Source organism: Bufo bufo, chromosome 9 (assembly GCF_905171765.1).
Source record: "Bufo bufo chromosome 9, aBufBuf1.1, whole genome shotgun sequence".
NCBI classification, from domain to species: Eukaryota; Metazoa; Chordata; class Amphibia; order Anura; family Bufonidae; genus Bufo; species Bufo bufo.
Window position 1 is genome coordinate 106089625 of NC_053397.1, and position 20503 is coordinate 106110127.

Here is a 20503-nt window from a genome sequence, read left to right on the forward strand (position 1 = left end):
AGCTCTGTCCCCATCCAAACATGAGAACGTGTTAAGAAAACAGGAAGCAGCGTGTGTATGGAGCACATTCCCGGGCCCTTGTAGCTACAGCACTGAACAATCAATGGCGCTATTCAGTATTTTAAGGGCGAAGAAACGATAGTGACACTTGTGGTTCTGGAAATATGTATTGCTGTACTGTATATGCAGCTCTAGCAGCGCAATGCTGTGACATTACGGTATATGGCCATAGGTATACTGTAACAGCAAATAATGATTTTCTCATGTAATCATCTTGTGTCCATTTTCTTTCAGGGCCCTTAATACAAGTCAGCTTAAGACTCTAAATATCGATGTCTTACCTGGATACCAAGACCCCTACTCCGAGAGAACACTAACCAGGGGTGAAATAGGATGCTTCCTCAGTCATTATTACGTATGGAAAGAGGTAAGTGCTGAGAAATGGCACATATTTTTTATATTATCTTTCCTTCAGTTCTTTAGCATATATCATATTAAGTAACTGCAAATCAGAGTATGAAAAATCTAACGAGTTCCTAATACTCCTGTTCTACCATCTCTGGTGACGCTCTTCCCGACCATATTGTTCTAGGTGGTTGATCGAGGCCTTGAGAAAGCCCTGGTGATAGAAGATGATGTACGATTTGAACATCAGTTTAAGAGAAAACTCATAAAACTCATAAATGACATTGAAACAGCTGCTCTGGACTGGGATTTAGTGTAAGTAGCTGCATTTTACAGGATTGTGATCCCCATGTATGTGAAGAATGAGGAATTCAAAGACAAGGTTAAAATAATGCATCAAGCACATCTTATCATTTTTAGCTTGAAAACTGTTGTCTTTCATTATACACTAAATAAGAAAAACTCCTATCAAATATGAAGTCACCTCAATCAAATAATCATTACATCTATTAACAAATTACAACCAATTATTAATTAGAATAAACAAAAAAATATTGTATTGTTCTCAGAAAAATGACAGCTTTAGTTCTGCTTCATACAGTAATTGGGAACTGACTGTGTGTTTAACTAGTAGTGTCATTGGTATCTTCGATGGTCCTAGTCTGAATCATTAGACCCATGTTCAGTCTCTGATTTTCAGACATATTACTTGTGTATTCAGTAAGTAGACTTACCGAGCTGGCTGCAGTGACAAGATATACCATAATTATAGTTTCTTAGCCCAGATAAAAATGGCAACCTATTAATTGCCAGCCATATGGTCTGCAGCTGGTACCAGTATCTCTGACATCCATATGGGCCATTTTAACATATTGGTGGGCCCAGTGCAGAAATTTAATCGCCTCGATTTTGCCCCCACAAAATAGTTATTCCCTTTAGTGTCCCCTTTACAACAGAATGCTATCTTACCCACATAAAGTAGTAATGCTCCCTTAGTGCCCCCACACACTAACAATGATCTCTTAGTGTTTCAGTCACAATAGTGCTGTCCCTTTAGTGACCCCACATAGTAGAATGCCCCCTTAGTGCACCCAAACAGTGGTTATTCCCCCTTAGTGCACCCTTCACAATACTGTGTTTCCTTAGTGCCCCCACATAGTAATATTGCCCCCTTAGTCTCAGAAGACTGGATAGTGACTGCCTGCTGGAGAGTGAACACCATTGTATTCCCATGTATCTCTATCCTCGGGATGCAGATATGGTTGAAATCAGGACCTGATGCAGCCCTCCCAGGACTGTGGAACAGCAACTGAATTCCAGGACTGTCCGACCGGATCTAGGGTGGTATGAGTCAAGTGACCTGGCTCTGTTGGACCAGGTGCAGTTGCACTGTTTGCCATGTGGTTAAAGCGCCCTGCGTGTTACTGACAATAGTATCTAAAGCTGCTGAGAACTGGAGAGCAGACATTGCCTTATAGACTTAAACCATGGACCAGGGTTGACATTGTGTAGAAGTGATGCATGTGATGTGTCCATCAGACTTTGGTTCTCAGTGACACATTCTTAATAACAAGTCAGGCTCAGCTCATGAAGTGTTGGCTGTATGTCCATCTTGATGACTATATATATGGACAATTGGAGCACCCAGCTTTAAAAAGCAGCAGGATTTGTACTTACCGTATTATCGAGCAGCGTAGTTCATTCCTCTTTTTCATTGGAAATGTAACTTTTTAACATTTTTTTATAAATTTCTATAGATGCAGTGGATTTACTGTGGTTGTTGGCAATATGATTGTTATTAGATGTTGTTTGATCAACCAAATATCAAATGGAGAGTTAAAGGGACTGTCCAGGTGATAAATAGGACTTATGTCACGGGGTTCCGAAGGTGCACTCGGTCCCCCATCGCCCGCAGACCTGTTGCTTAGCTTTGGGAATGAGGATCTGTGTTTGACCTCATTCCCAGGGCGGCTTTACTAGCTGGGTCGCTCCCTGCTCCTAAGTCTGCCTTGAGCGCTGAGCTGATCACTCGGTGCTCTACTGGTTGGTCTGTCGGTCATGTGACGCTGGCCACGTCACATGACCCTCACTCCCCACTATAAATACAGGCAGCCTGCTGGCTACAGGTTGCCTGTTAATTTCTAGGTTCCTGGCTATTTGTTGGACTGCTGAATACTTACCTGATCCTGTTCCTTGACCATCCTTTTGCCTGATCCTCCTGTACTGCGCATCCGTCCTGGTATTGTGACCTTGGCTCCCACCTGACTACTCTCTTAGGACTCCTCTTGTACTTCTCTGCTCTCCTGGTATTTGACCCCGGCTTCTCCTGACCATTCTTTGCTTAATCCTTTGTACTTTGTAGCTTTCCTGGTATTGACTCGGTCCGTTCACGTCCTGTTGTTTGTCTGTCTGTCACCCCTGCACTTATTCCAAGTTAGGGATTGCCGTCCAGTTGTCCCCTGTCATTAGGACTCGCGAGGCAAGTAGGCAGGGCCAGGGGTAAGGGTGGAGCGCAGTGGTCACTTCCCTTCTCCCCTGTGTGTGTGTGTACGCGACCGTTACAGATTACCAGGCCCAATAACCACTGTATTATACATCCTCTGGTGACCCTGACTGACTATGTCTCTAATCTGACGCAGATGGTGCAGGAGTTAGGGGAAAGACTCATCTCTTTTGAGTTAGGGCAAGGCTCTTCCACTCCTCAGGCCTCCAGTCCGCATTTTGAGCCCCAGATTAAGCTCCCAGAAACCTTTTCTGGAGACCGGAAGAAGTTTCTCTCTTTTAAGGAGAGTTGCAAACTTTACTTCCGTTTGCGCCCCGTGTCCTCTGGGCCCGAGAGTCAACGCGTGGGCATTATCATTTCCCGATTACAGGGTGATCCCCAGGACTGGGCGTTCTCTTTACCTGCTGGCGCCAGTTGTTTATATTCTGTGGAGGGGTTCTTTCAGGCCCTAGGTACCCTCTATGATGAACCAGACAGGGCTCTAGTAGCCGAGACGGCTACTAGACAGGGCAATTTACCAGCGGAGGATTATTGCACCCAATTCAGAAGGTGGTGTGTCCCCTCAGGATGGAACGAACCAGCCCTGAAGAGTCAGTTCAGGTCAGGTCTGTCTGATAAATTAAAGGATCTTCTGGTCAGTTATCAACTTCCAGAGACCTTAGAGGAGATGATGACCCTTGTTGTCCGACTTGACCGACGGGTTAGAGAGAGACGACAGGAACAACAGTTCTCTTCCCAGATGGTGGTCCAGCCAGAGGCCTATCCCAGAGACAATGCTGAGGTCTCCACCGAGGAACCCATGCAGGTTGGCATGACCCGAGGGAATCTTCGCCGCAGACGTGGAGAATGCTTTTACTGTGGAGATTCTGACCATTGGATCAACCAGTGTCCTAAGAAGGTCCTCTCTGTCAAGTCTCCTAAGGCAAGGCAACCTAAAGACCAGGTACACCCTGAATTTTCTAAATGTAAGCTTTCGGTACCCATTACGATTTCTCTGGGAGTAGATAAATGGCCGGGTAAGGCCTTTATTGATTCTGGCTCAGCGGCTAGCTTTATTGACTCTGAGTATGCTGTAAGATTGGGTATTCCTATGTTTGCCTTACCAACTCATATCCATGTCATGGCTATTAATGCTACTCCTCTTATTGGTGGTACGGTGAGCTTATGTACCTCAGAGATTTCTCTAACCGTGGGTGTGTGCCACTCAGAGAGATGTTCGCTTCTAGTCCTGGAGAACCTACCTGCTGAGGTGGTACTAGGGTTGCCTTGGCTCCAACTACATAACCCCACTATAGATTGGTCCAATGGGGAGTTGGTGAGATGGGGGCCTAAGTGTGACTCGTGCTTGTCCGTGGTACAGGCTGGGGTCTCAGTAAAGTCTAATACTTTACCCACTGTTGTTAGGGAATATTCTGATGTATTCTCATCACCAACCCCGGAGGTTCTACCCCCCCATAGACCTTATGATTGTACCATAGAGCTAGTAGAGGGGGCCAAGTTTCCTAAAGGACGAATTTATAATCTTTCTATGCCCGAACGCAAGGCCATGGAAGATTATATTAAGGAGAGCCTTGGTAAAGGGCATATTAGACCTTCTGTCTCTCCTATGGGGGCGGGGTTTTTCTTCGTTAAGAAAAAAGATGGTGGTCTTAGGCCATGTATCGATTACCGGAGATTAAATAAAATCACTGTCCAGAATAGATACTCCCTCCCATTGATTCCGGATTTATTTAACCAGGTCCTGGGGGCAACCTGGTTTTCCAAAATTGACCTGAAAGGGGCATACAATCTAATCCGAATCAAGGAGGGAGACGAATGGAAGACGGCGTTCAATACTCCGGTAGGACACTTTGAATATCAGGTGATGCCTTTTGGACTCAGCAATGCCACAGCTGTGTTCCAAAACTTCATGAATGACATTCTTAGGGAGTTCTTAGGTAAATTTGTTATAGTCTATCTTGACGACATTTTGATATTCTCTCCTGACTTCGAATCCCATGTGTCTCATGTTAGACAAGTATTAGAGGTGTTGAGGGAGAATCAGCTATCCGCTAAACAAGAGAAATGTGTCTTTGGTGTGCAGGAGATTCTGTTTCTAGGGCATGTTCTGACTCCTCACGCCTTCAAGATGGATCCTGGTAAGGTACTAGCAATTAAGGAATGGGTAAGACCTTCATCCTTAAAGGCCTTACAACGGTTCTTAGGTTTCGCCAATTACTATCGTAAATTTATTATGAATTTTTCCGTAATTGCTAAACCGTTGACCGACCTTACTAAGAAAGGGGCGGATTTGGAGAATTGGTCTACTGAGGCCATTTCTTCATTTGAAAAATTAAAAAAGGCATTCAGTAGCGCTCCCATTCTGATCCAGCCTGATCAGGAGAAACCTTTTATTGTAGAGGTGGATGCGTTCGAGGACGGCGCAGGAGCAGTCCTTTCACAAGGTCCTGCTAGCCTCACTAATCTGAGACCATGTGCCTTCTTCTCCAGGAAATTCTCTCCCACGGAGAGAAACTACGACATAGGGAATAGGGAGCTGCTGGCCATTAAATGGGCATTTGAGGAGTGGAGGCATTTTCTGGAGGGGGCAAGGCATTGTGTAACTGTTGTCACTGACCATAAAAACCTTATGTTTCTCGAGTCTGCTAAGAGGTTGAATCCCCGTCAAGCCAGATGGGCTCTGTTTTTTACTCGTTTTGATTTTTCCATCACGTTCAGGCCGGGAAGTAAAAATGTGAAGGCGGACGCATTATCTCGGAGCTTCCAGGCTTTTCAACCTACTGAGGTACCACCTGAATCCATCCTACCAGCAAAAATCTTCTTAGCAGCTCTTACCCAAGATATCTCGGCTCGCATTAGGTCGGAACAACATCTGGCACCGGTATCCACCCCAACAGATAAGTTGTTTGTTCCCATACAATTTTGTCTCCAGCTGTTGGGTGAGTGTCACGATTCTGCCTTTTGTGGACATCCGGGTGTTGAGGGCACTAAGGATCTGGTTTCTAGATCTTATTGGTGGCCCACTCTAACTAGGGATGTCAAGTCCTATGTGTCAGCCTGTGAGGTTTGTGCCAGGTCCAAGACACCTAGGACTCGCCCTGCTGGTAACCTACGACCCCTACCCATTCCCAGTAGACCCTGGTCCCATATCTCGATGGACTTTATAACTGACCTACCGCCGGCGGAGGGTAAGACTGTAGTGTGGGTAGTGGTGGATAGGTTTAGCAAGATGGTCCATTTCATTCCCCTGTCTAAACTCCCGAATACCAAAACCCTGGCGTCTATTTTTGTGAAAGAAATTGTTCGATTGCATGGTATCCCGGAAAATATTGTTTCTGACAGGGGTGTGCAGTTTGTGTCCAAATTCTGGAGGGCCTTCTGTCAAAAATGTAAAATTTCATTGTCTTTTTCCTCTGCCTACCACCCTGAGAGTAATGGGCAGACTGAACGCCTTAATCAGTCTGTCGAACAATTCTTGAGGTCGTATGTTGCTGATGACCAGCAATTATGGGTGAAATTTCTTCCATTGGCTGAATTTGCTTTGAATAACCGTGTCAATTCTTCCGCTGGGGTCTCCCCTTTCTTTTGTAACCATGGTTTTCATCCCCGTTTTCATTCTGGGTCGTCCGTCTCCTCCTCTAACCCTGAAGCGGATAAACTCTCCTCCGAACTGTGCACAGTTTGGGCCCAGGTTCAATCGAACCTAGAAAAGGCTCAATATTCTCAAAAACTCAAGGCCGATAGGAGACGTTCAAGAGGGGTAAACTTTCAGGTTGGGGATAAAGTATGGTTGTCCTCCAAGAATCTATCTCTCAAGGTAACTTCTAAAAAATTTGCTCCTCGTTTTATTGGACCATATAAGATCACGGAAGTGATTAACCCGGTATCTTTTAGGTTGGAGCTGCCCGAGTCATTCCACATTCATAATGTGTTCCATAAATCTCTGCTTAAAAAATATTTTGAACCGGTAGTACCATCAAAAGCCTCGCCTCCACCGGTTCTTGTTAATGATGCTGTTGAGTATGTGGTGTCTAAAATAGTGGATGTCCGGAAGGTGCGTAATTCCTTGCAGTACCTGATTCACTGGAAGGGGTATGGACCTGAAGAGAGATCTTGGGTACCTGCCAGGGAGGTTCATGCTCCTAGACTTGTTCGTAAATTTCATTTAGAACACCCTGAAAAGCCATCGCCTGAAGTCTTGGGTCCGGTGGCCCCCTCGTAAAAGGGGGGGTACTGTCACGGGGTTCCGAAGGTGCACTCGGTCCCCCATCGCCCGCAGACCTGTTGCTTAGCTTTGGGAATGAGGATCTGTGTTTGACCTCATTCCCAGGGCGGCTTTACTAGCTGGGTCGCTCCCTGCTCCTAAGTCTGCCTTGAGCGCTGAGCTGATCACTCGGTGCTCTACTGGTTGGTCTGTCGGTCATGTGACGCTGGCCACGTCACATGACCCTCACTCCCCACTATAAATACAGGCAGCCTGCTGGCTACAGGTTGCCTGTTAATTTCTAGGTTCCTGGCTATTTGTTGGACTGCTGAATACTTACCTGATCCTGTTCCTTGACCATCCTTTTGCCTGATCCTCCTGTACTGCGCATCCGTCCTGGTATTGTGACCTTGGCTCCCACCTGACTACTCTCTTAGGACTCCTCTTGTACTTCTCTGCTCTCCTGGTATTTGACCCCGGCTTCTCCTGACCATTATTTGCTTAATCCTTTGTACTTTGTAGCTTTCCTGGTATTGACTCGGTCCGTTCACGTCCTGTTATTTGTCTGTCTGTCCCCCCTGCACTTATTCCAAGTTAGGGATTGCCGTCCAGTTGTCCCCTGTCATTAGGACTCGCGAGGCAAGTAGGCAGGGCCAGGGGTAAGGGTGGAGCGCAGTGGTCACTTCCCTTCTCCCCTGTGTGTGTGTGTACGCGACCGTTACAACTTAGAAAAGCCACAGTATGGTTTAATTAACCCCCCTTCACCTTCCACACTAATCCCCGGCCGCTCTCATTCTAGTGATTCCCTAGAGCAGTTCCAGTCTGTACAGAAAACGACAAAATCCAGCACTAGCATAGGATCAAGATAAAGTCCATACTTTATTCCATCAAGCAATAAAAAAGTCCATAATTGAAACCCTGGTACAGGGTCTGTAACTAGAGTTTCATAGAGGATATAGACGTTCTTTGCTCGATGGAACAAAGCATTAACATCTGCGCTATCTGGGTCCTATGCTAATGCTGGACTACTTCTTTTTCAGTTTCTGTTGAACCACATGTCTGACAATCCGCATAGAGTTAGCTTTCTAGATCTTGGTGAGGTGAGCTTATTCTATTGTGTTAGTGTGCGCCAGTCAGTCTTTACTTCCTGGTACTCCTCAACACGCAGGAAGTGGCCGCTCAGCCATTCACTAAGGTGGATTTCCACTGGAGGCAGGGACTGGCTGAGCTGTTGAAATATGCCAGAGACTCGAGCCATTGGGAGGGCAGGGAAGCGGTTTTCACAGGAGCTGTCCAAAATGAAAGGTAGCCAGTTTTACTTTACACCAGTTTGATTAATCTTCCCCAATGTCTAAATAATTACCTAGACAACCCCTTTAACTCCTTGGCGCCCTCATTATCATTTCCCTCTTATACGAATTGGGAATTCTCATGTGTCGTGTACATTGGCTGGAGTAGATGTGATCCATATTATACATTTTAAGTTGGGAAGGGGCAGCTGTGTTGGGGGAGAAGATGGCTAGAAGGTTGGAGGAGTGTTTAAACTAGGGACTGGGGGGGAGGGTAATTACATTATTGGAGGGGAAGATAGTGAAGATAGAGACATGGGCCAAGGTAATGGAACCGGGGGAGGAATGAAAGGAGGGAACAGTTCACAAGAAAAGATTTAGGGTAAAAAATATAAATAAACCTCTTAAATGTATGTATAATAATGCCAGAAGCCTGACTAATAAAACTGGGGAACTGGAATTAGTGATGTGTGAGGAGGACTATGACATAGTGGGAATAACTGAGACATGGCTGGATGATAGCTATGACTGGGCAGTTAATGTACAAGGTTACAGTCTGTTTAGAAAGGATCGTCAAAACCGGAGAGGGGGAGGTGTCTGCCTTTATGTAAAGTCCTGTCTAAAGCCCACAGTCCGAGAAGACATAAGTGAGGGACATGAACATGTGGAGTCACTGTGGGTAGAAATACATGGAGGCAAAAACAATAATAAAATACTAGTTGGAGTTTATTATAAACCACCTAATATACCAGAGTCCACAGAAATTCTACTACTAAACGAGATAGACGAGACGGCAAATCATAATGAGGTGGTTATTATGGGGGACTTCAACTACCCAGATATAGACTGGGAAACTGAAACTTGTATATCTCATAAAGGAAACAGATCCTTGGCAATAACCAAAGACAATTTCCTCTCCCAACTGGTTCAGGACCCGACTAGAGGGACGGCCATACGAGACTTAGTATTAACCAATAGACCTGACAGAACAACAGACGTGCAGGTTGGGGGACACCTGGGAAATAGTGACTATAAAGTAATAACCTTCCAATTGTCATTCAAAAAAATGTTTCTTCAGGGAGGAACAAAAATACCAAACTTCAAAAAAGCTAAATTTAGCCAACTAAGAGAGGCCATGATATATCCCATTTTGTGGCTGTATTTTTATTTTTGAGGACTTTGTCCCAGTTAGTTAGGCCAACTAACTGGGACAAAGTCCTCAAAAATAAAAATACAGCCACAAATTGGGATATTTTGGAAAGCATCCTAAAATCTAATTGTGAGAGGTACATACCTTATGGAAATAAAAGGTTAAGGAACAAGAGGAAACCAATGTGGATAAATAGAACTGTAAAGACAATAAATACATAGTAACATAGTACATAAGGCCAAAAAAAGACATTTGTTCATTCAGTTCGGCCTGTCATCCTACAAGTTGATCCAGAGGAAGGCAAAAAAAAAAACTGTGAGGTAGAAGCCAATTTTTCCCACTTTAGGGGAATAAAAAATACCTTCCCGACTCCAATCAGGCAATCAGAATAACTCCCTGGATCAACGACCCCTCTCTAGTAGCTATAGCCTGTAATATTATTACGCTCCAGAAATACATCCAGGCCCCTCTTGAATTCCTTTATTGTACTCACCATCACCACCACCTCAGGCAGAGTGTTCCATAGTCTCACTGCTCTTACCGTAAAGAAACCTCTTCTATGTTTGTGTACAAACCTTCTTTCCTCCAGACGCAGAGGATGTCCCCTCATCACAGTCACAGTCCTGGGGATAAATAGATGATGGGATAGATCTCTGTACTGACCCTTGATATATTTATACATAGTAATTAGATCTCCCCTTAGTCGTCTTTTTTCTAAAGTGAATAACCCTAATTTTGATAATCTTTCAGGGTACTATAGTCCCCCCATTCCAGTTATTACTTTAGTTGCCCTCCTTTGAACCCTCTCCAGCTCTGCTATGTCTGCCTTGTTCACAGGAGCCCAGAACTGTACACAGTACTCCATGTGTGGTCTGACTAGCAATTTGTAAAGTGGTAGGACTATGTTCTTATCATCTCAACGGAAATAAGCAAATAACGCCATATCAGCATGGCTTCATCATCTATTTATCCCCAGGACTGTGACTGTGACGAGGGGACATCCTCTGTGTCTGGAGGAAAGAAGGTTTGTACACAAACATAGAAGAGGATTCTTTACGGTAAGAGCAGGTAGACTATGGAAATCTCTGCCTGAGAAGGTGGTATGGCAGGCGCAGCACTATGAAGTGCTTTTTGCGCTGTGGCATTAGAAGAATTTTGATATCTTGACTTTTAGTCTAACCAGACTGTCTATTACTCTGTAATTCCTCTAGCATCGTTCTATGGAAACAGTAGGTTTAAAGAGCACACCAAATGCTTCAAATAACTTCTTTATTAACTTCAACTTTTCTTCATATATAACACTGCCGCCTCCGCAGCAGATAGTCCATGTACATAACACGTGTTGAAAAGATATCACAAAATGGCGGTATGCATAAGATGGTGGTTCAACTGTTCAATCTTGTCATTCAACATAAAATGGTGGATATATTTCTCTCTTGATTATCTGTACTCTCACTTTAAGTTATTTAAGCACATTATGATCTCTCTGAGAGGTATATCTGAGGTCTAATTAATAGTTCACTCGCAGTATGCAGTTAGCAGTGACTATTTGCAGATTAGTTGAGTATGATCTGGTATGGTTGTATGCAATTTGGATTGCAATATGTTTGTATGTTATTTGTAGTAGTTTGCAACTGTAGCTTGCAATTTGAATTTGTACTTTGCAATTGAATTTGTTTGGTTGCAATTGGTGGAACTGTAAGTAAACAAATATATATCTAGTTCAGTATACAGTTCTAAACACAATACTAACAATATGAACATTATATAACTTGTTTTAAATACCTATATTGGCCTCTTGTTCCCATAAAACTCAGCTCTCAGTGGAGTGAATGTCTCTTCAGCTACTGTCTCTGGTGAATAATGATTCTAGCAGCAGGAGCTGGGGTAATTCCCAGACAGGCTGTGTGTGAGGCTGGCTGTGATTGGTGAAAACTCTTGCTGTGTGAGAAGCTGGCTGTGATTGGTCTAGACTTCTGCCCAGCAACAACAGATTAACACTATACTTTCTATTGTTTCTGCTGTGTCACTGAGCTTACCTTACATTACCAAATGGATCTTAAAGGCATATTATCTTTTTCTGCTTCTGTGAACACAAAATATAACAGTAATATGACATCCAAAATATGATGTCACAGTAAATAACTCTGCTTTTGTCTTTAACACATAAACATAGGAACTGTATTAAGGCTATTGGCAGGTTTAGCTGTATACACATATAAGCTATACTGGCAACCTAGGACAGGTCTTAGCTGGCCAGCTACAGGTGGTGATGGTGAGTTCACTAAAAGAGTTCAAGCTGGGCCTGGATGTATTTCTGGAGTGTAATAATATTACAGGTTATAGTCCTAGAGATGGGTCGTTGATCCAGGGAGTTATTCTGATTGCCTGAATGGAGTTGGGAAGGAATTTTTCCCCCCTTAAATGAGGAAAATTGGCTTCTACCTCACAGTTTTCTTTTGCCTTCCTTTGGATTAACTTGCAGGATAACAGGCCGAACTGGATGAACAAATGTCTTTTTTCGGCCCTTTATACTATGCTACTATGTTACTTGTTGGGCCAATATCTGTCTCCCCCAACTGCCTCATAAACTTGCATTTTCGGACCATGCTATGATTTCTGTTCACTGCCATAGGGCGAGACCTCCTTCTTGTTGTGCTGTGCTAGCTCTGTCCTGTGCTAGCGCTGTCACTCTAATGGAAAAGGGGGCGTGATTAAAAGCAGAGGGGCGTTGCTGGAGCAGTGCTCGAATGGCTGATTTGCATAATTTAAAAAGTTTAACATTTCTCTGAAACCATACTATCGACGGACATAAGAAAGGTATCGTTTAACTCAGATGGATCAACCCTACCAGGCTATATGCCTGGCACAGTACGGTTGATACGGGTGACTGAGCCGCTTTAATATACTGTATTGTGTATTTCAAATACTGTATATATCTTTGTAATTTGGGAGCTGCATTCTTTTACTGTCATAATCCAATGGTAATTTATAGTGCTAATCCAGGCTCTTATTCTGCCTTAATAGCTACATAGGAAGGAAAAGAATGCAAGTGCAACGTCCAGAAAAAGCGGTTCCAAATGTAATGAATTTGGTTGAAGCGGATTATTCATATTGGACGCTGGGTTATGCCATCTCACAGAAGGGAGCACAAAAATTAATTAATGCTGATCCCTTGGGCAAGATGTTACCAGTGGATGAATTTCTTCCAGTCATGTATAACAAGCATCCAGTGTAAGTATATTCACACACAGAAGGAAATACTATGTGAAATGTAGCTTAATACAGGTAAACTATGCTGAGACAGGTGCCACTGCATAGAAATTCAGATTCCTTCACGAATTTCCAGTGAATTTCCAATACCACCTCCCAGAGACAGGTCAAGACAGAGCCACTGCCACCTATATCAAGTGCAAATCATTTTTCCATCACATTATAGACTACTCGTTTCCAGGGGTTACGACCACCCTGCAATCCATCAGCAGTGGCCGTGAGAGTCCCAGCCAACAGAGAGTCCAGCACTTTTTACTTTATTGTGCAAGCATGGCCATGAGCAGTGTATAATGTGATGGGAAAATGATGGGAAAATGAATCCAGCCAGCAAAGGAGGCAATATGCATAATGACAATACATTAGTAAGTGCCTTGTAATAACTTTATCTACATGACAAATGCCATTTGCTGAAGTGAGACAACCCTTTGATGGCACAGCACAGGTGTACAGGCTGTGTCATTGGCAGGATCAGCCTGTAACACTATCACAGGGAACTAAAATACCCTTTCTTGAGTGTTCTCGTCCTGAATGCAGATGTGAAGGCTTCTTTCACACTGCCAGCAGGTGTTACGGCAGCGAACCAGAATGTCCACTGGCCCTATTTACTATAATGGCGTCCGGCGGAGATCCAGCCTCTACCCGGCAAATATGCGGAGATTCGGCCGGACAAATACTGCTGCACACAGCCTTAGAGTTATGCAGTTGTGTCTTTTCTGTATGTCTGTGCATACAGATGACTGGATCTGCTAGCGCAGGGGTAGGCAACCTCCGGCACTCCAGCTGTTGTGAAACTACAACTCCCAGCATGCACACTTGCTCTGCTCTTCTAAGAACCTACATAGAAATGAATGGAGCATGCTGGGAATTGTAGTTTCACAACAGCTGGAGTGCCGAAGGTTGCCTACCCCTGCGCTAGCTTTAGATATGGAGGCAGAAGAGAAAGCACAAATCGTAGTAAAAAAAAAAAGAGTATTCTAAATTGTTAAATTCAAAAAATAAACAATGAAGCCCCATGCCCTAAAAAAGTGCTCACTTCTCCAAGCCCACATGCTCTCATGTATGACATGAATGTATAGTGCTCAGGCATTAATACATTACTGTCACTGAGTTTTAGACCAGGCTCACACTGCATAGCAGCCCCCCGCTGGGCTTTCCATCAGAGATATAACTTTGAATATCCGAAAGTGGTATTCAGACATATGCTGCAATGGATATATTCACTTCACTAAAGCAGAGTCCAAATGATTCATCTTCATTTGTTTCTTTCACCATGCAGAATAGTGTGCTGTATAACGCAGTGTGAACCCAGCCTTATTCCAATGAAAGACCTACCGTAAGTTTTCCCCATCAGTCTACACTCAATAACCCATAATGAGAAATCTTTGCAAATTTATTAAATTGCAAAAACTAAAATTAAAACAAAAATATTCAGGTTTGAGGTTTATTAACATTTTGGATTGACTGAAAGCACTCTGTATTTGTTCAATAATAAAATGAACCTTGCCTAATAATTGTGCACAAGATGTAGGTGTGATGTCTGGAGGAACCCAGGCACTGCCCAACACAATCTGCACAGCAGGGGCTTTGCTAGGGTATGAAGACATCCGGGGCACGAGCCCACGTGGACCCACGCCCCCACCCCATGAAGCCACGCCCTCGTCTGCATTGTGGGCCTTCACAGTAGTTATTAACCCCTTTCAGCAGTCACTCCTTCAGTGAATGGAATCAAATGTGCAGGAACAGCACTCCATGGTCCGTACTTCTTACAGGAAGATGCAGCAGCCCCGCACCAGCCGCGCATCCAATCAGCCAGAAAATACGTAAAAATCAAACAGCGGTGGCAGCATCTCCCATCATTTCATCTTTATTGAGGACTTCACAGCATACACAAAATTAGCAACGTTTCGGCTGTGCAACAGCCTTTGTCAGTGAATGGGGGACTGCTGAAAGGGGTTAATAACTACAGTGAAGGGCCTATCCGTCTGGGCAACCCCACAGATCATTTTAACCTATGGTCAGCCTAATTTAAACTAATCACAGAAGTTGGAACCCATCAACCCCCCTTGTACTTGTTCCGCTATTTGCAGGCTGCACTGGCATGAGTTCAGAACTTCAGACCGAAGTGACTGAAGTTCTGAACTCATGCCCGTGCAACCTGCAAGTAGCGGAACAAGTACAAGGGGGGTTGGGGGATGATCTGTGGGATTGCCCAGACTTCTAGGAATAGCCTAATAAAATAAAAAAATCCCACCAGCATAGGCGTGCGCAGCCTATTGCATTAGGGTGTGCACCCTAAAGCACAAACACACACACGCCGCGCGTGTATGTATGTATATATTATATACACATACACACACATATATATATATATATATATATATATATATATATACACAAATACACTCTGCATACATACATACATACAGACCCGCACTATCAATATAATGAAGGGAGAAGAAATCATTTTTAAACTTACCCGTATTTTTCGCCCTATAAGACGCTCCGGCCCATAAGACGCACCTAGGTTTTAGAGAGGGACAATAAGAAAAAAATATTTTTCATTTCACCTGAGGTCAGACCTCAGCTGACAGCCCCAATAAGACCCCCAATGTTAATAAGACCCCAATAAGACCTCAGATCAGACCCCAATGTGAATTACCCCCAATCAGACCTCAGATAAAAGCCCCAATTACCCCCAGCAGCCTCTGTCCAGCCCCCAGTGACTCATATTAGCCCCCCAGTACCTCATATCAGCCCCCAGTGCCTCTCTTTAGCCCCCCAGTGCCTCATATCAGCCCCCAGTGCCCCTCTTCAGCGCCCAGTAGCCTCTCTCCATCCCCCCAGTGCCTCATATCAGCCCCCAGTGCCCCTCTTCAGCCCCCCAGCAGCCTCTCTCCAGCCCCCAGTGCCTCATATCAGCCCCCTGTGCCTCATATCAGCTCCCCAGTGCCTCTCTTCAGCCCCCCAGTGTCCCTCTTCAGCCCCCAGTGTCTCATATCAGCCCCCCAGTGCCTCTCTTCAGCCCCCCCAGTGTCCCTCTTCAGCCCCCCAGTGCCTCACATCAGCCCCCAATGCCCCTCTTCAGCCCCCCAGTGCCTCATATCAGCCCCCCAGAGCCTCATATCAGCCCCCCAGTGCCCCTCTTCAGCCCCCCAGCAGCCTCTTTTCAGCCCCCCAGTGCCTCACTTAAGCCCCTAATGCCCCTCTTCAGCCCCCCAGTGCCTCATATCAGCTTCCCAGTGCCTTTTCTTCAGCCCCCCAGTGTCCCTCTTCTTCCCCCCAGTGCCTCATATCAGTCCCCCAGTGCCTCACATCAGTCTCCCAGTGCCTCACATCAGCCCCCCAGTGCCTCTCTTCAGCCCCCCAGTGCCTCTCTTCAGTCCCCCAGTGCCTCTCTTCAGCCCCCCAGTGTCCCTCTCCAGCCCCCCAGTGCCTCATATCAGCCCCCCAGTGCCTCACATCAGCTCCCAATTCCCCTCTTCAGCCCCCCAGTGCCCCTCTTCAGCCGTCCAGTGCCCCTCTTCAGCCCCCCAGCAGCCTCTTTTCAGCCCCCCAGCGCCTCACATCAGCTCCCAATTCCCCTCTTCAGCCCCCCAGTGCCTCATATCAGCCCCCCAGTGCCCCTCTTCAGCCCCCCAGTGCCCCTCTTCAGCCCCCCAGCAGCCTCTTTTCAGCCCCCCAGCGCCTCACATCAGCTCCCAATTCCCCTCTTCAGCCCCCCAGTGCCTCATATCAGCCCCCCTGTGCCTCTCTTCAGCCCCCCAGTGCCTCTTTTCAGCCCCCCAGTGCCTCATATCAGCCCCCCAGTGCCTCACATCAGCCCCCAATGCCCTGCTTCAGCCCCCAATGCCCCTCTTCAGCCCCCCAGTGCCTCATATCAGCCCCCCAGTGCCTAATATCAGCCCCTCAGTGCCCCTCTTCAGCCCCCCAGTAGCCTCTTTTCAGCCCCTCAGTGCCTTACATCAGCCCCCCCCCCCAGTGCCTCACATAAGCCCCCAATGCCCCTCTTCAGCCCCCAGTGCCTCATATCAGCCCCCAGCAGCCTCTTTTCAGCCCCCAGTGCCCCTCTCCATCCCCCAGTGCCTCCATCAGCCCCTAAATAAAAAAAAATAAAAAAAATTACCGTTCCTGCTCCGGATGCTGCCGCTCTTCACCACTCGGAAATCCTCTTGTATAGTTTGCTGTGGCCTCACACTGTGCACAGCCTTCACAATGGAGCGCCGAGGACCAGGAAGGAAAAGGTGAGTATAGCTCTTCCCGGCCAGCATAAACATTCGGGGCACTGGACAAAACATTCGGGGCTCCAGACCTAACGACGCCCCTGCTGTACAGTGAAGCATGGGGGTGACAGCATGATGCTGTGGGGTGTTTTTCAGCAGCTGGGACAGGGAGACTGGTCAGGGTTGAGGGAAAGTTGTATGGAGCAAAATACTATTATGGGCAGTGGATTTGGATCCACTGTGCCAGGTAACCAGTATGACTTTGGGTTCGTCCTGAGGACATAATGTTGGTGGTCCCCTGGTATTCGCCCTTTAACCCTTATACAGGGATCGGGCCTTCACCCCATGGGAGTCATCAGGCCACCTCCTCTTGGAATAGTCATGGTGTGGTTGGCTGCTGACCCAGAGGGATCAGGGGCACTGGTGCGTGGCGCCAAGGGATGAGGCAAAACACTTAGAAAACAGGCAGAGGTCAAGGCTGGCAGAGTTTGTACAACTCCATGAAACACTCCAAAGTTTGAAGCAGGCAGCATACTGTAGGTACAGGATCCAGAAAATACTCAGGAATATAAACAGAAATTAGCTCTTTTACAGGCTCTAGCTAGCTAGAGGGACCTAATGCTAGATCTACAGAGACCTAATTGCATAGCCAAGGAAGTGGGCTATATAATAGCCATATAGGTGAGTAGATCAGCCAAGCAGCTGAGAACAGAATCAGAATGGACATCAACTCCTGCAGTGCTGCAAGGAAAAGTTCCACTAATGAACACACAAGAGACCTTGCAGCCAGGCTGCGGTCTACAGCATCAGACACAGGTGTCTGAGAGCTGGCCAGAAACTAAGTGAATAATGCAGTGCCTGTGCCCGCCCTGGATAGCAGGATAGCAGCAGGCACAGAGCTCCTCCATAACCAGAGATATTCTTAATGAAAACCCGATCCAGAGTGCTCTGGACCTCAGACTGAGCCAAAGGTTCACCTTCCAACATGTCAATGACCCTGAGCACACATCCAAGACAACACAGGGGTGGCTTAGGGACAACTGTGTAAACGTCCTTGCGTGGCCCAGCCAGAGCCCTGACTTGAACCCAAATTAAAGATATCTGGAGAGACCTGAAAATGGTTCTCCACCAATGGTTCCCATCCAAGTCTGGCGGAGATTGAGAGGATCTCTGCCAAAGGGGCCTCAACTAAGTACTGAGTAAAGGGTCTGAATACTTATGTCCATGCAATATTTAAGGTTCTCCTTTTCAATAAATTAGCAAAGATTTCTAACATTCTGTTTTCACTTTCTCATTATGAGGTATTGAGTGAAGAACAATGTGCAACAATGTGAACTTTTTTATTTTAGGCCACAACATAACAAAATATGAAAAAAGTGAAAGGGTATGAAGACTTTCTGAACTGTACCTGCTTAGTAGAATGCAGGAGGAAATACCTCAGGGTAGTGCATGACACAAGATATCCAGTCTGCCCGAGAGATGCAGCCTAGCATATTAGTTTGAGAAAACTGGGGTCTCAGGAGCAGTGAGAGAACGGATTTTGGAGGTTCAGAAAGATCTGGGACAAAAGTTAATTATCATGTAAATAGGTTTATTATATATGTTATATTCTTATCTTTTGTCTTGTCTTTAGAGAGAAATATATGGAGCATTATCACCCGCGTGATCTCAACGCCTTTTCTGCTGAGCCCCTGCTTGTCTACCCAACGCATTACACTGGCCAGCCTGGATATTTCAGTGACACAGAAACATCCACCATATGGGACAATGAGACGCTGGCAACTGATTGGGACAGACAGTACTCTGGAAAAACCCGACAGCAGGGTCAAATACACACGGATGCTCAGAATACAGACGCATTGTCACCTCAGACTACACTTGACACATCATCTCGGGATGAACTATGATTACTGCAAAGTTGTGTATATAGCACATCTGTTCTGTATAGAAAAAATGTTAACTGTGAATATTTTGAAATAGAAAGTAATTTTATATGAATGAGCACATGTACAGAACAGTGGCTATACCGGTCCTGCTAGATGTCACAGAATGACTTTAGTTCCAGGTTAGGCTGAGTTCACATGCAGGGGTTTGGGACGAAGTGATAAGGTTGGGGACTACAGCACTAACACAACGAAAAACGACAGCAAAAACATTTCACAGGGACGGCCACACATGGTGTATTTTGGTGCAGAAAAATCTGCTATAGATACACAGCCAAATCTGCATGCGGATTTTGCCACAGCTTTCACCGTGGACTTGATGAGGGTGTCACCGGAGAATCAGAAAAAGTGCAATCTGTGTTGAAAATCAGCAACATAAATTGATGGCATATTGTGTCAAATTATGTGTTATTTTTATTCTGTAAATTTTCTGCAGTACGTAGTAATTAAAAAAATAAAATATCCACATTCCGGGTACTGCATGCAGTTCTGCAGCGTATACACCGCATGTGGCCGAACCTTTACTTACTCACTGATGTATTTCACATACATGCCACTCAGTGTCTACCTATGGATTCAGGCTATGGCTACTGTTACCACCATCGCAAGTCTATATTTAACCCCTTATAAGTACAACATTTTCCGATCCTTATGCAATTATCATAATACTAATTTTTCAATAGGATGAAAACAGTTGGTAGCATTACTGCTGTCTTGTGTGAAAGGGGTTGTCTCACTTCTTCAAATGGCATTTATCATGTACAAGGCACTTACTAATGTATTGTGATTCTCCATATTGCCTCCTATGCTGGCTGGATTCATTCCGTTTCCAGCGGTTACAGCCACTGCTGCAGTGCAGATACAAAGTGGCCGGGGCGGGAGCTGCTGTGCATGCGTTCCTATGTGTACTCCCACTGTAGTAACTTTCCTACATGATAAATGCCATTTGCTGCAGTAAGAGACCCCCTTTAAAAGATCTGATAAGACTCCAGTGGAAACCTTTGCAGAATTCCTTTTTGTGTTTGTATGTGCATTACAGCTTATGGGGTGTTCTGTGTGGTAAATTCTGAGCATATTATGATCCTAAGGAACATATTTAAAATCTATTTTGAATTGTATCAGTAATTATTCTATTAAGCCTGTGTGCACGTTATTTAAGCAGGATATGTATTATGTTTTCATTCAGGAGTCTGAAGAAATATCCAGAAAATTATTTTTTGTTACTGAAATTATGTGAAATAATAATTGCTGTAAAAACAAGAGCTGTTTCTTAAAATAAAACCCATGGACCAACTAAGTAACATATGTCGAATTCAGTGCTGAGAAGTAAAACGTGAAAGGCCTGCAGAGGCTTTGAAGACTATTTCCAGACACTCAAACTAGGGGGGATATTTATCAAAGACCGGTGTTGTAATCCAGTCTATGATGTGCCTAATTTATGAAACTGGTACAAATGAACCCCCCCCCCCAGTAGCTTCAGTGGTAATAAGGCTCCCTATAGTGCCCTCAGTACTAA

The 20503-nt window shown here is 45.2% G+C and overlaps 1 protein-coding gene across 1 annotated transcript in view; it reads left to right on the top strand.

The window, feature by feature from the left end:
• COLGALT2 (collagen beta(1-O)galactosyltransferase 2) overlaps positions 1 to 20239 on the top strand; it is a 175064-nt gene extending 154825 nt beyond the window's left edge. Inside the window, exons 9-12 of the mRNA XM_040408284.1 lie at positions 295 to 427; positions 593 to 720; positions 12579 to 12785; positions 18678 to 20239. Of these exons, the coding sequence (XP_040264218.1) occupies positions 295 to 427; positions 593 to 720; positions 12579 to 12785; positions 18678 to 18951 (742 nt within the window). The 3' untranslated portion in view covers positions 18952 to 20239. The remainder of the gene's footprint in view (positions 1 to 294; positions 428 to 592; positions 721 to 12578; positions 12786 to 18677) is intronic.
• Positions 20240 to 20503: the final 264 nt, after the last annotated feature.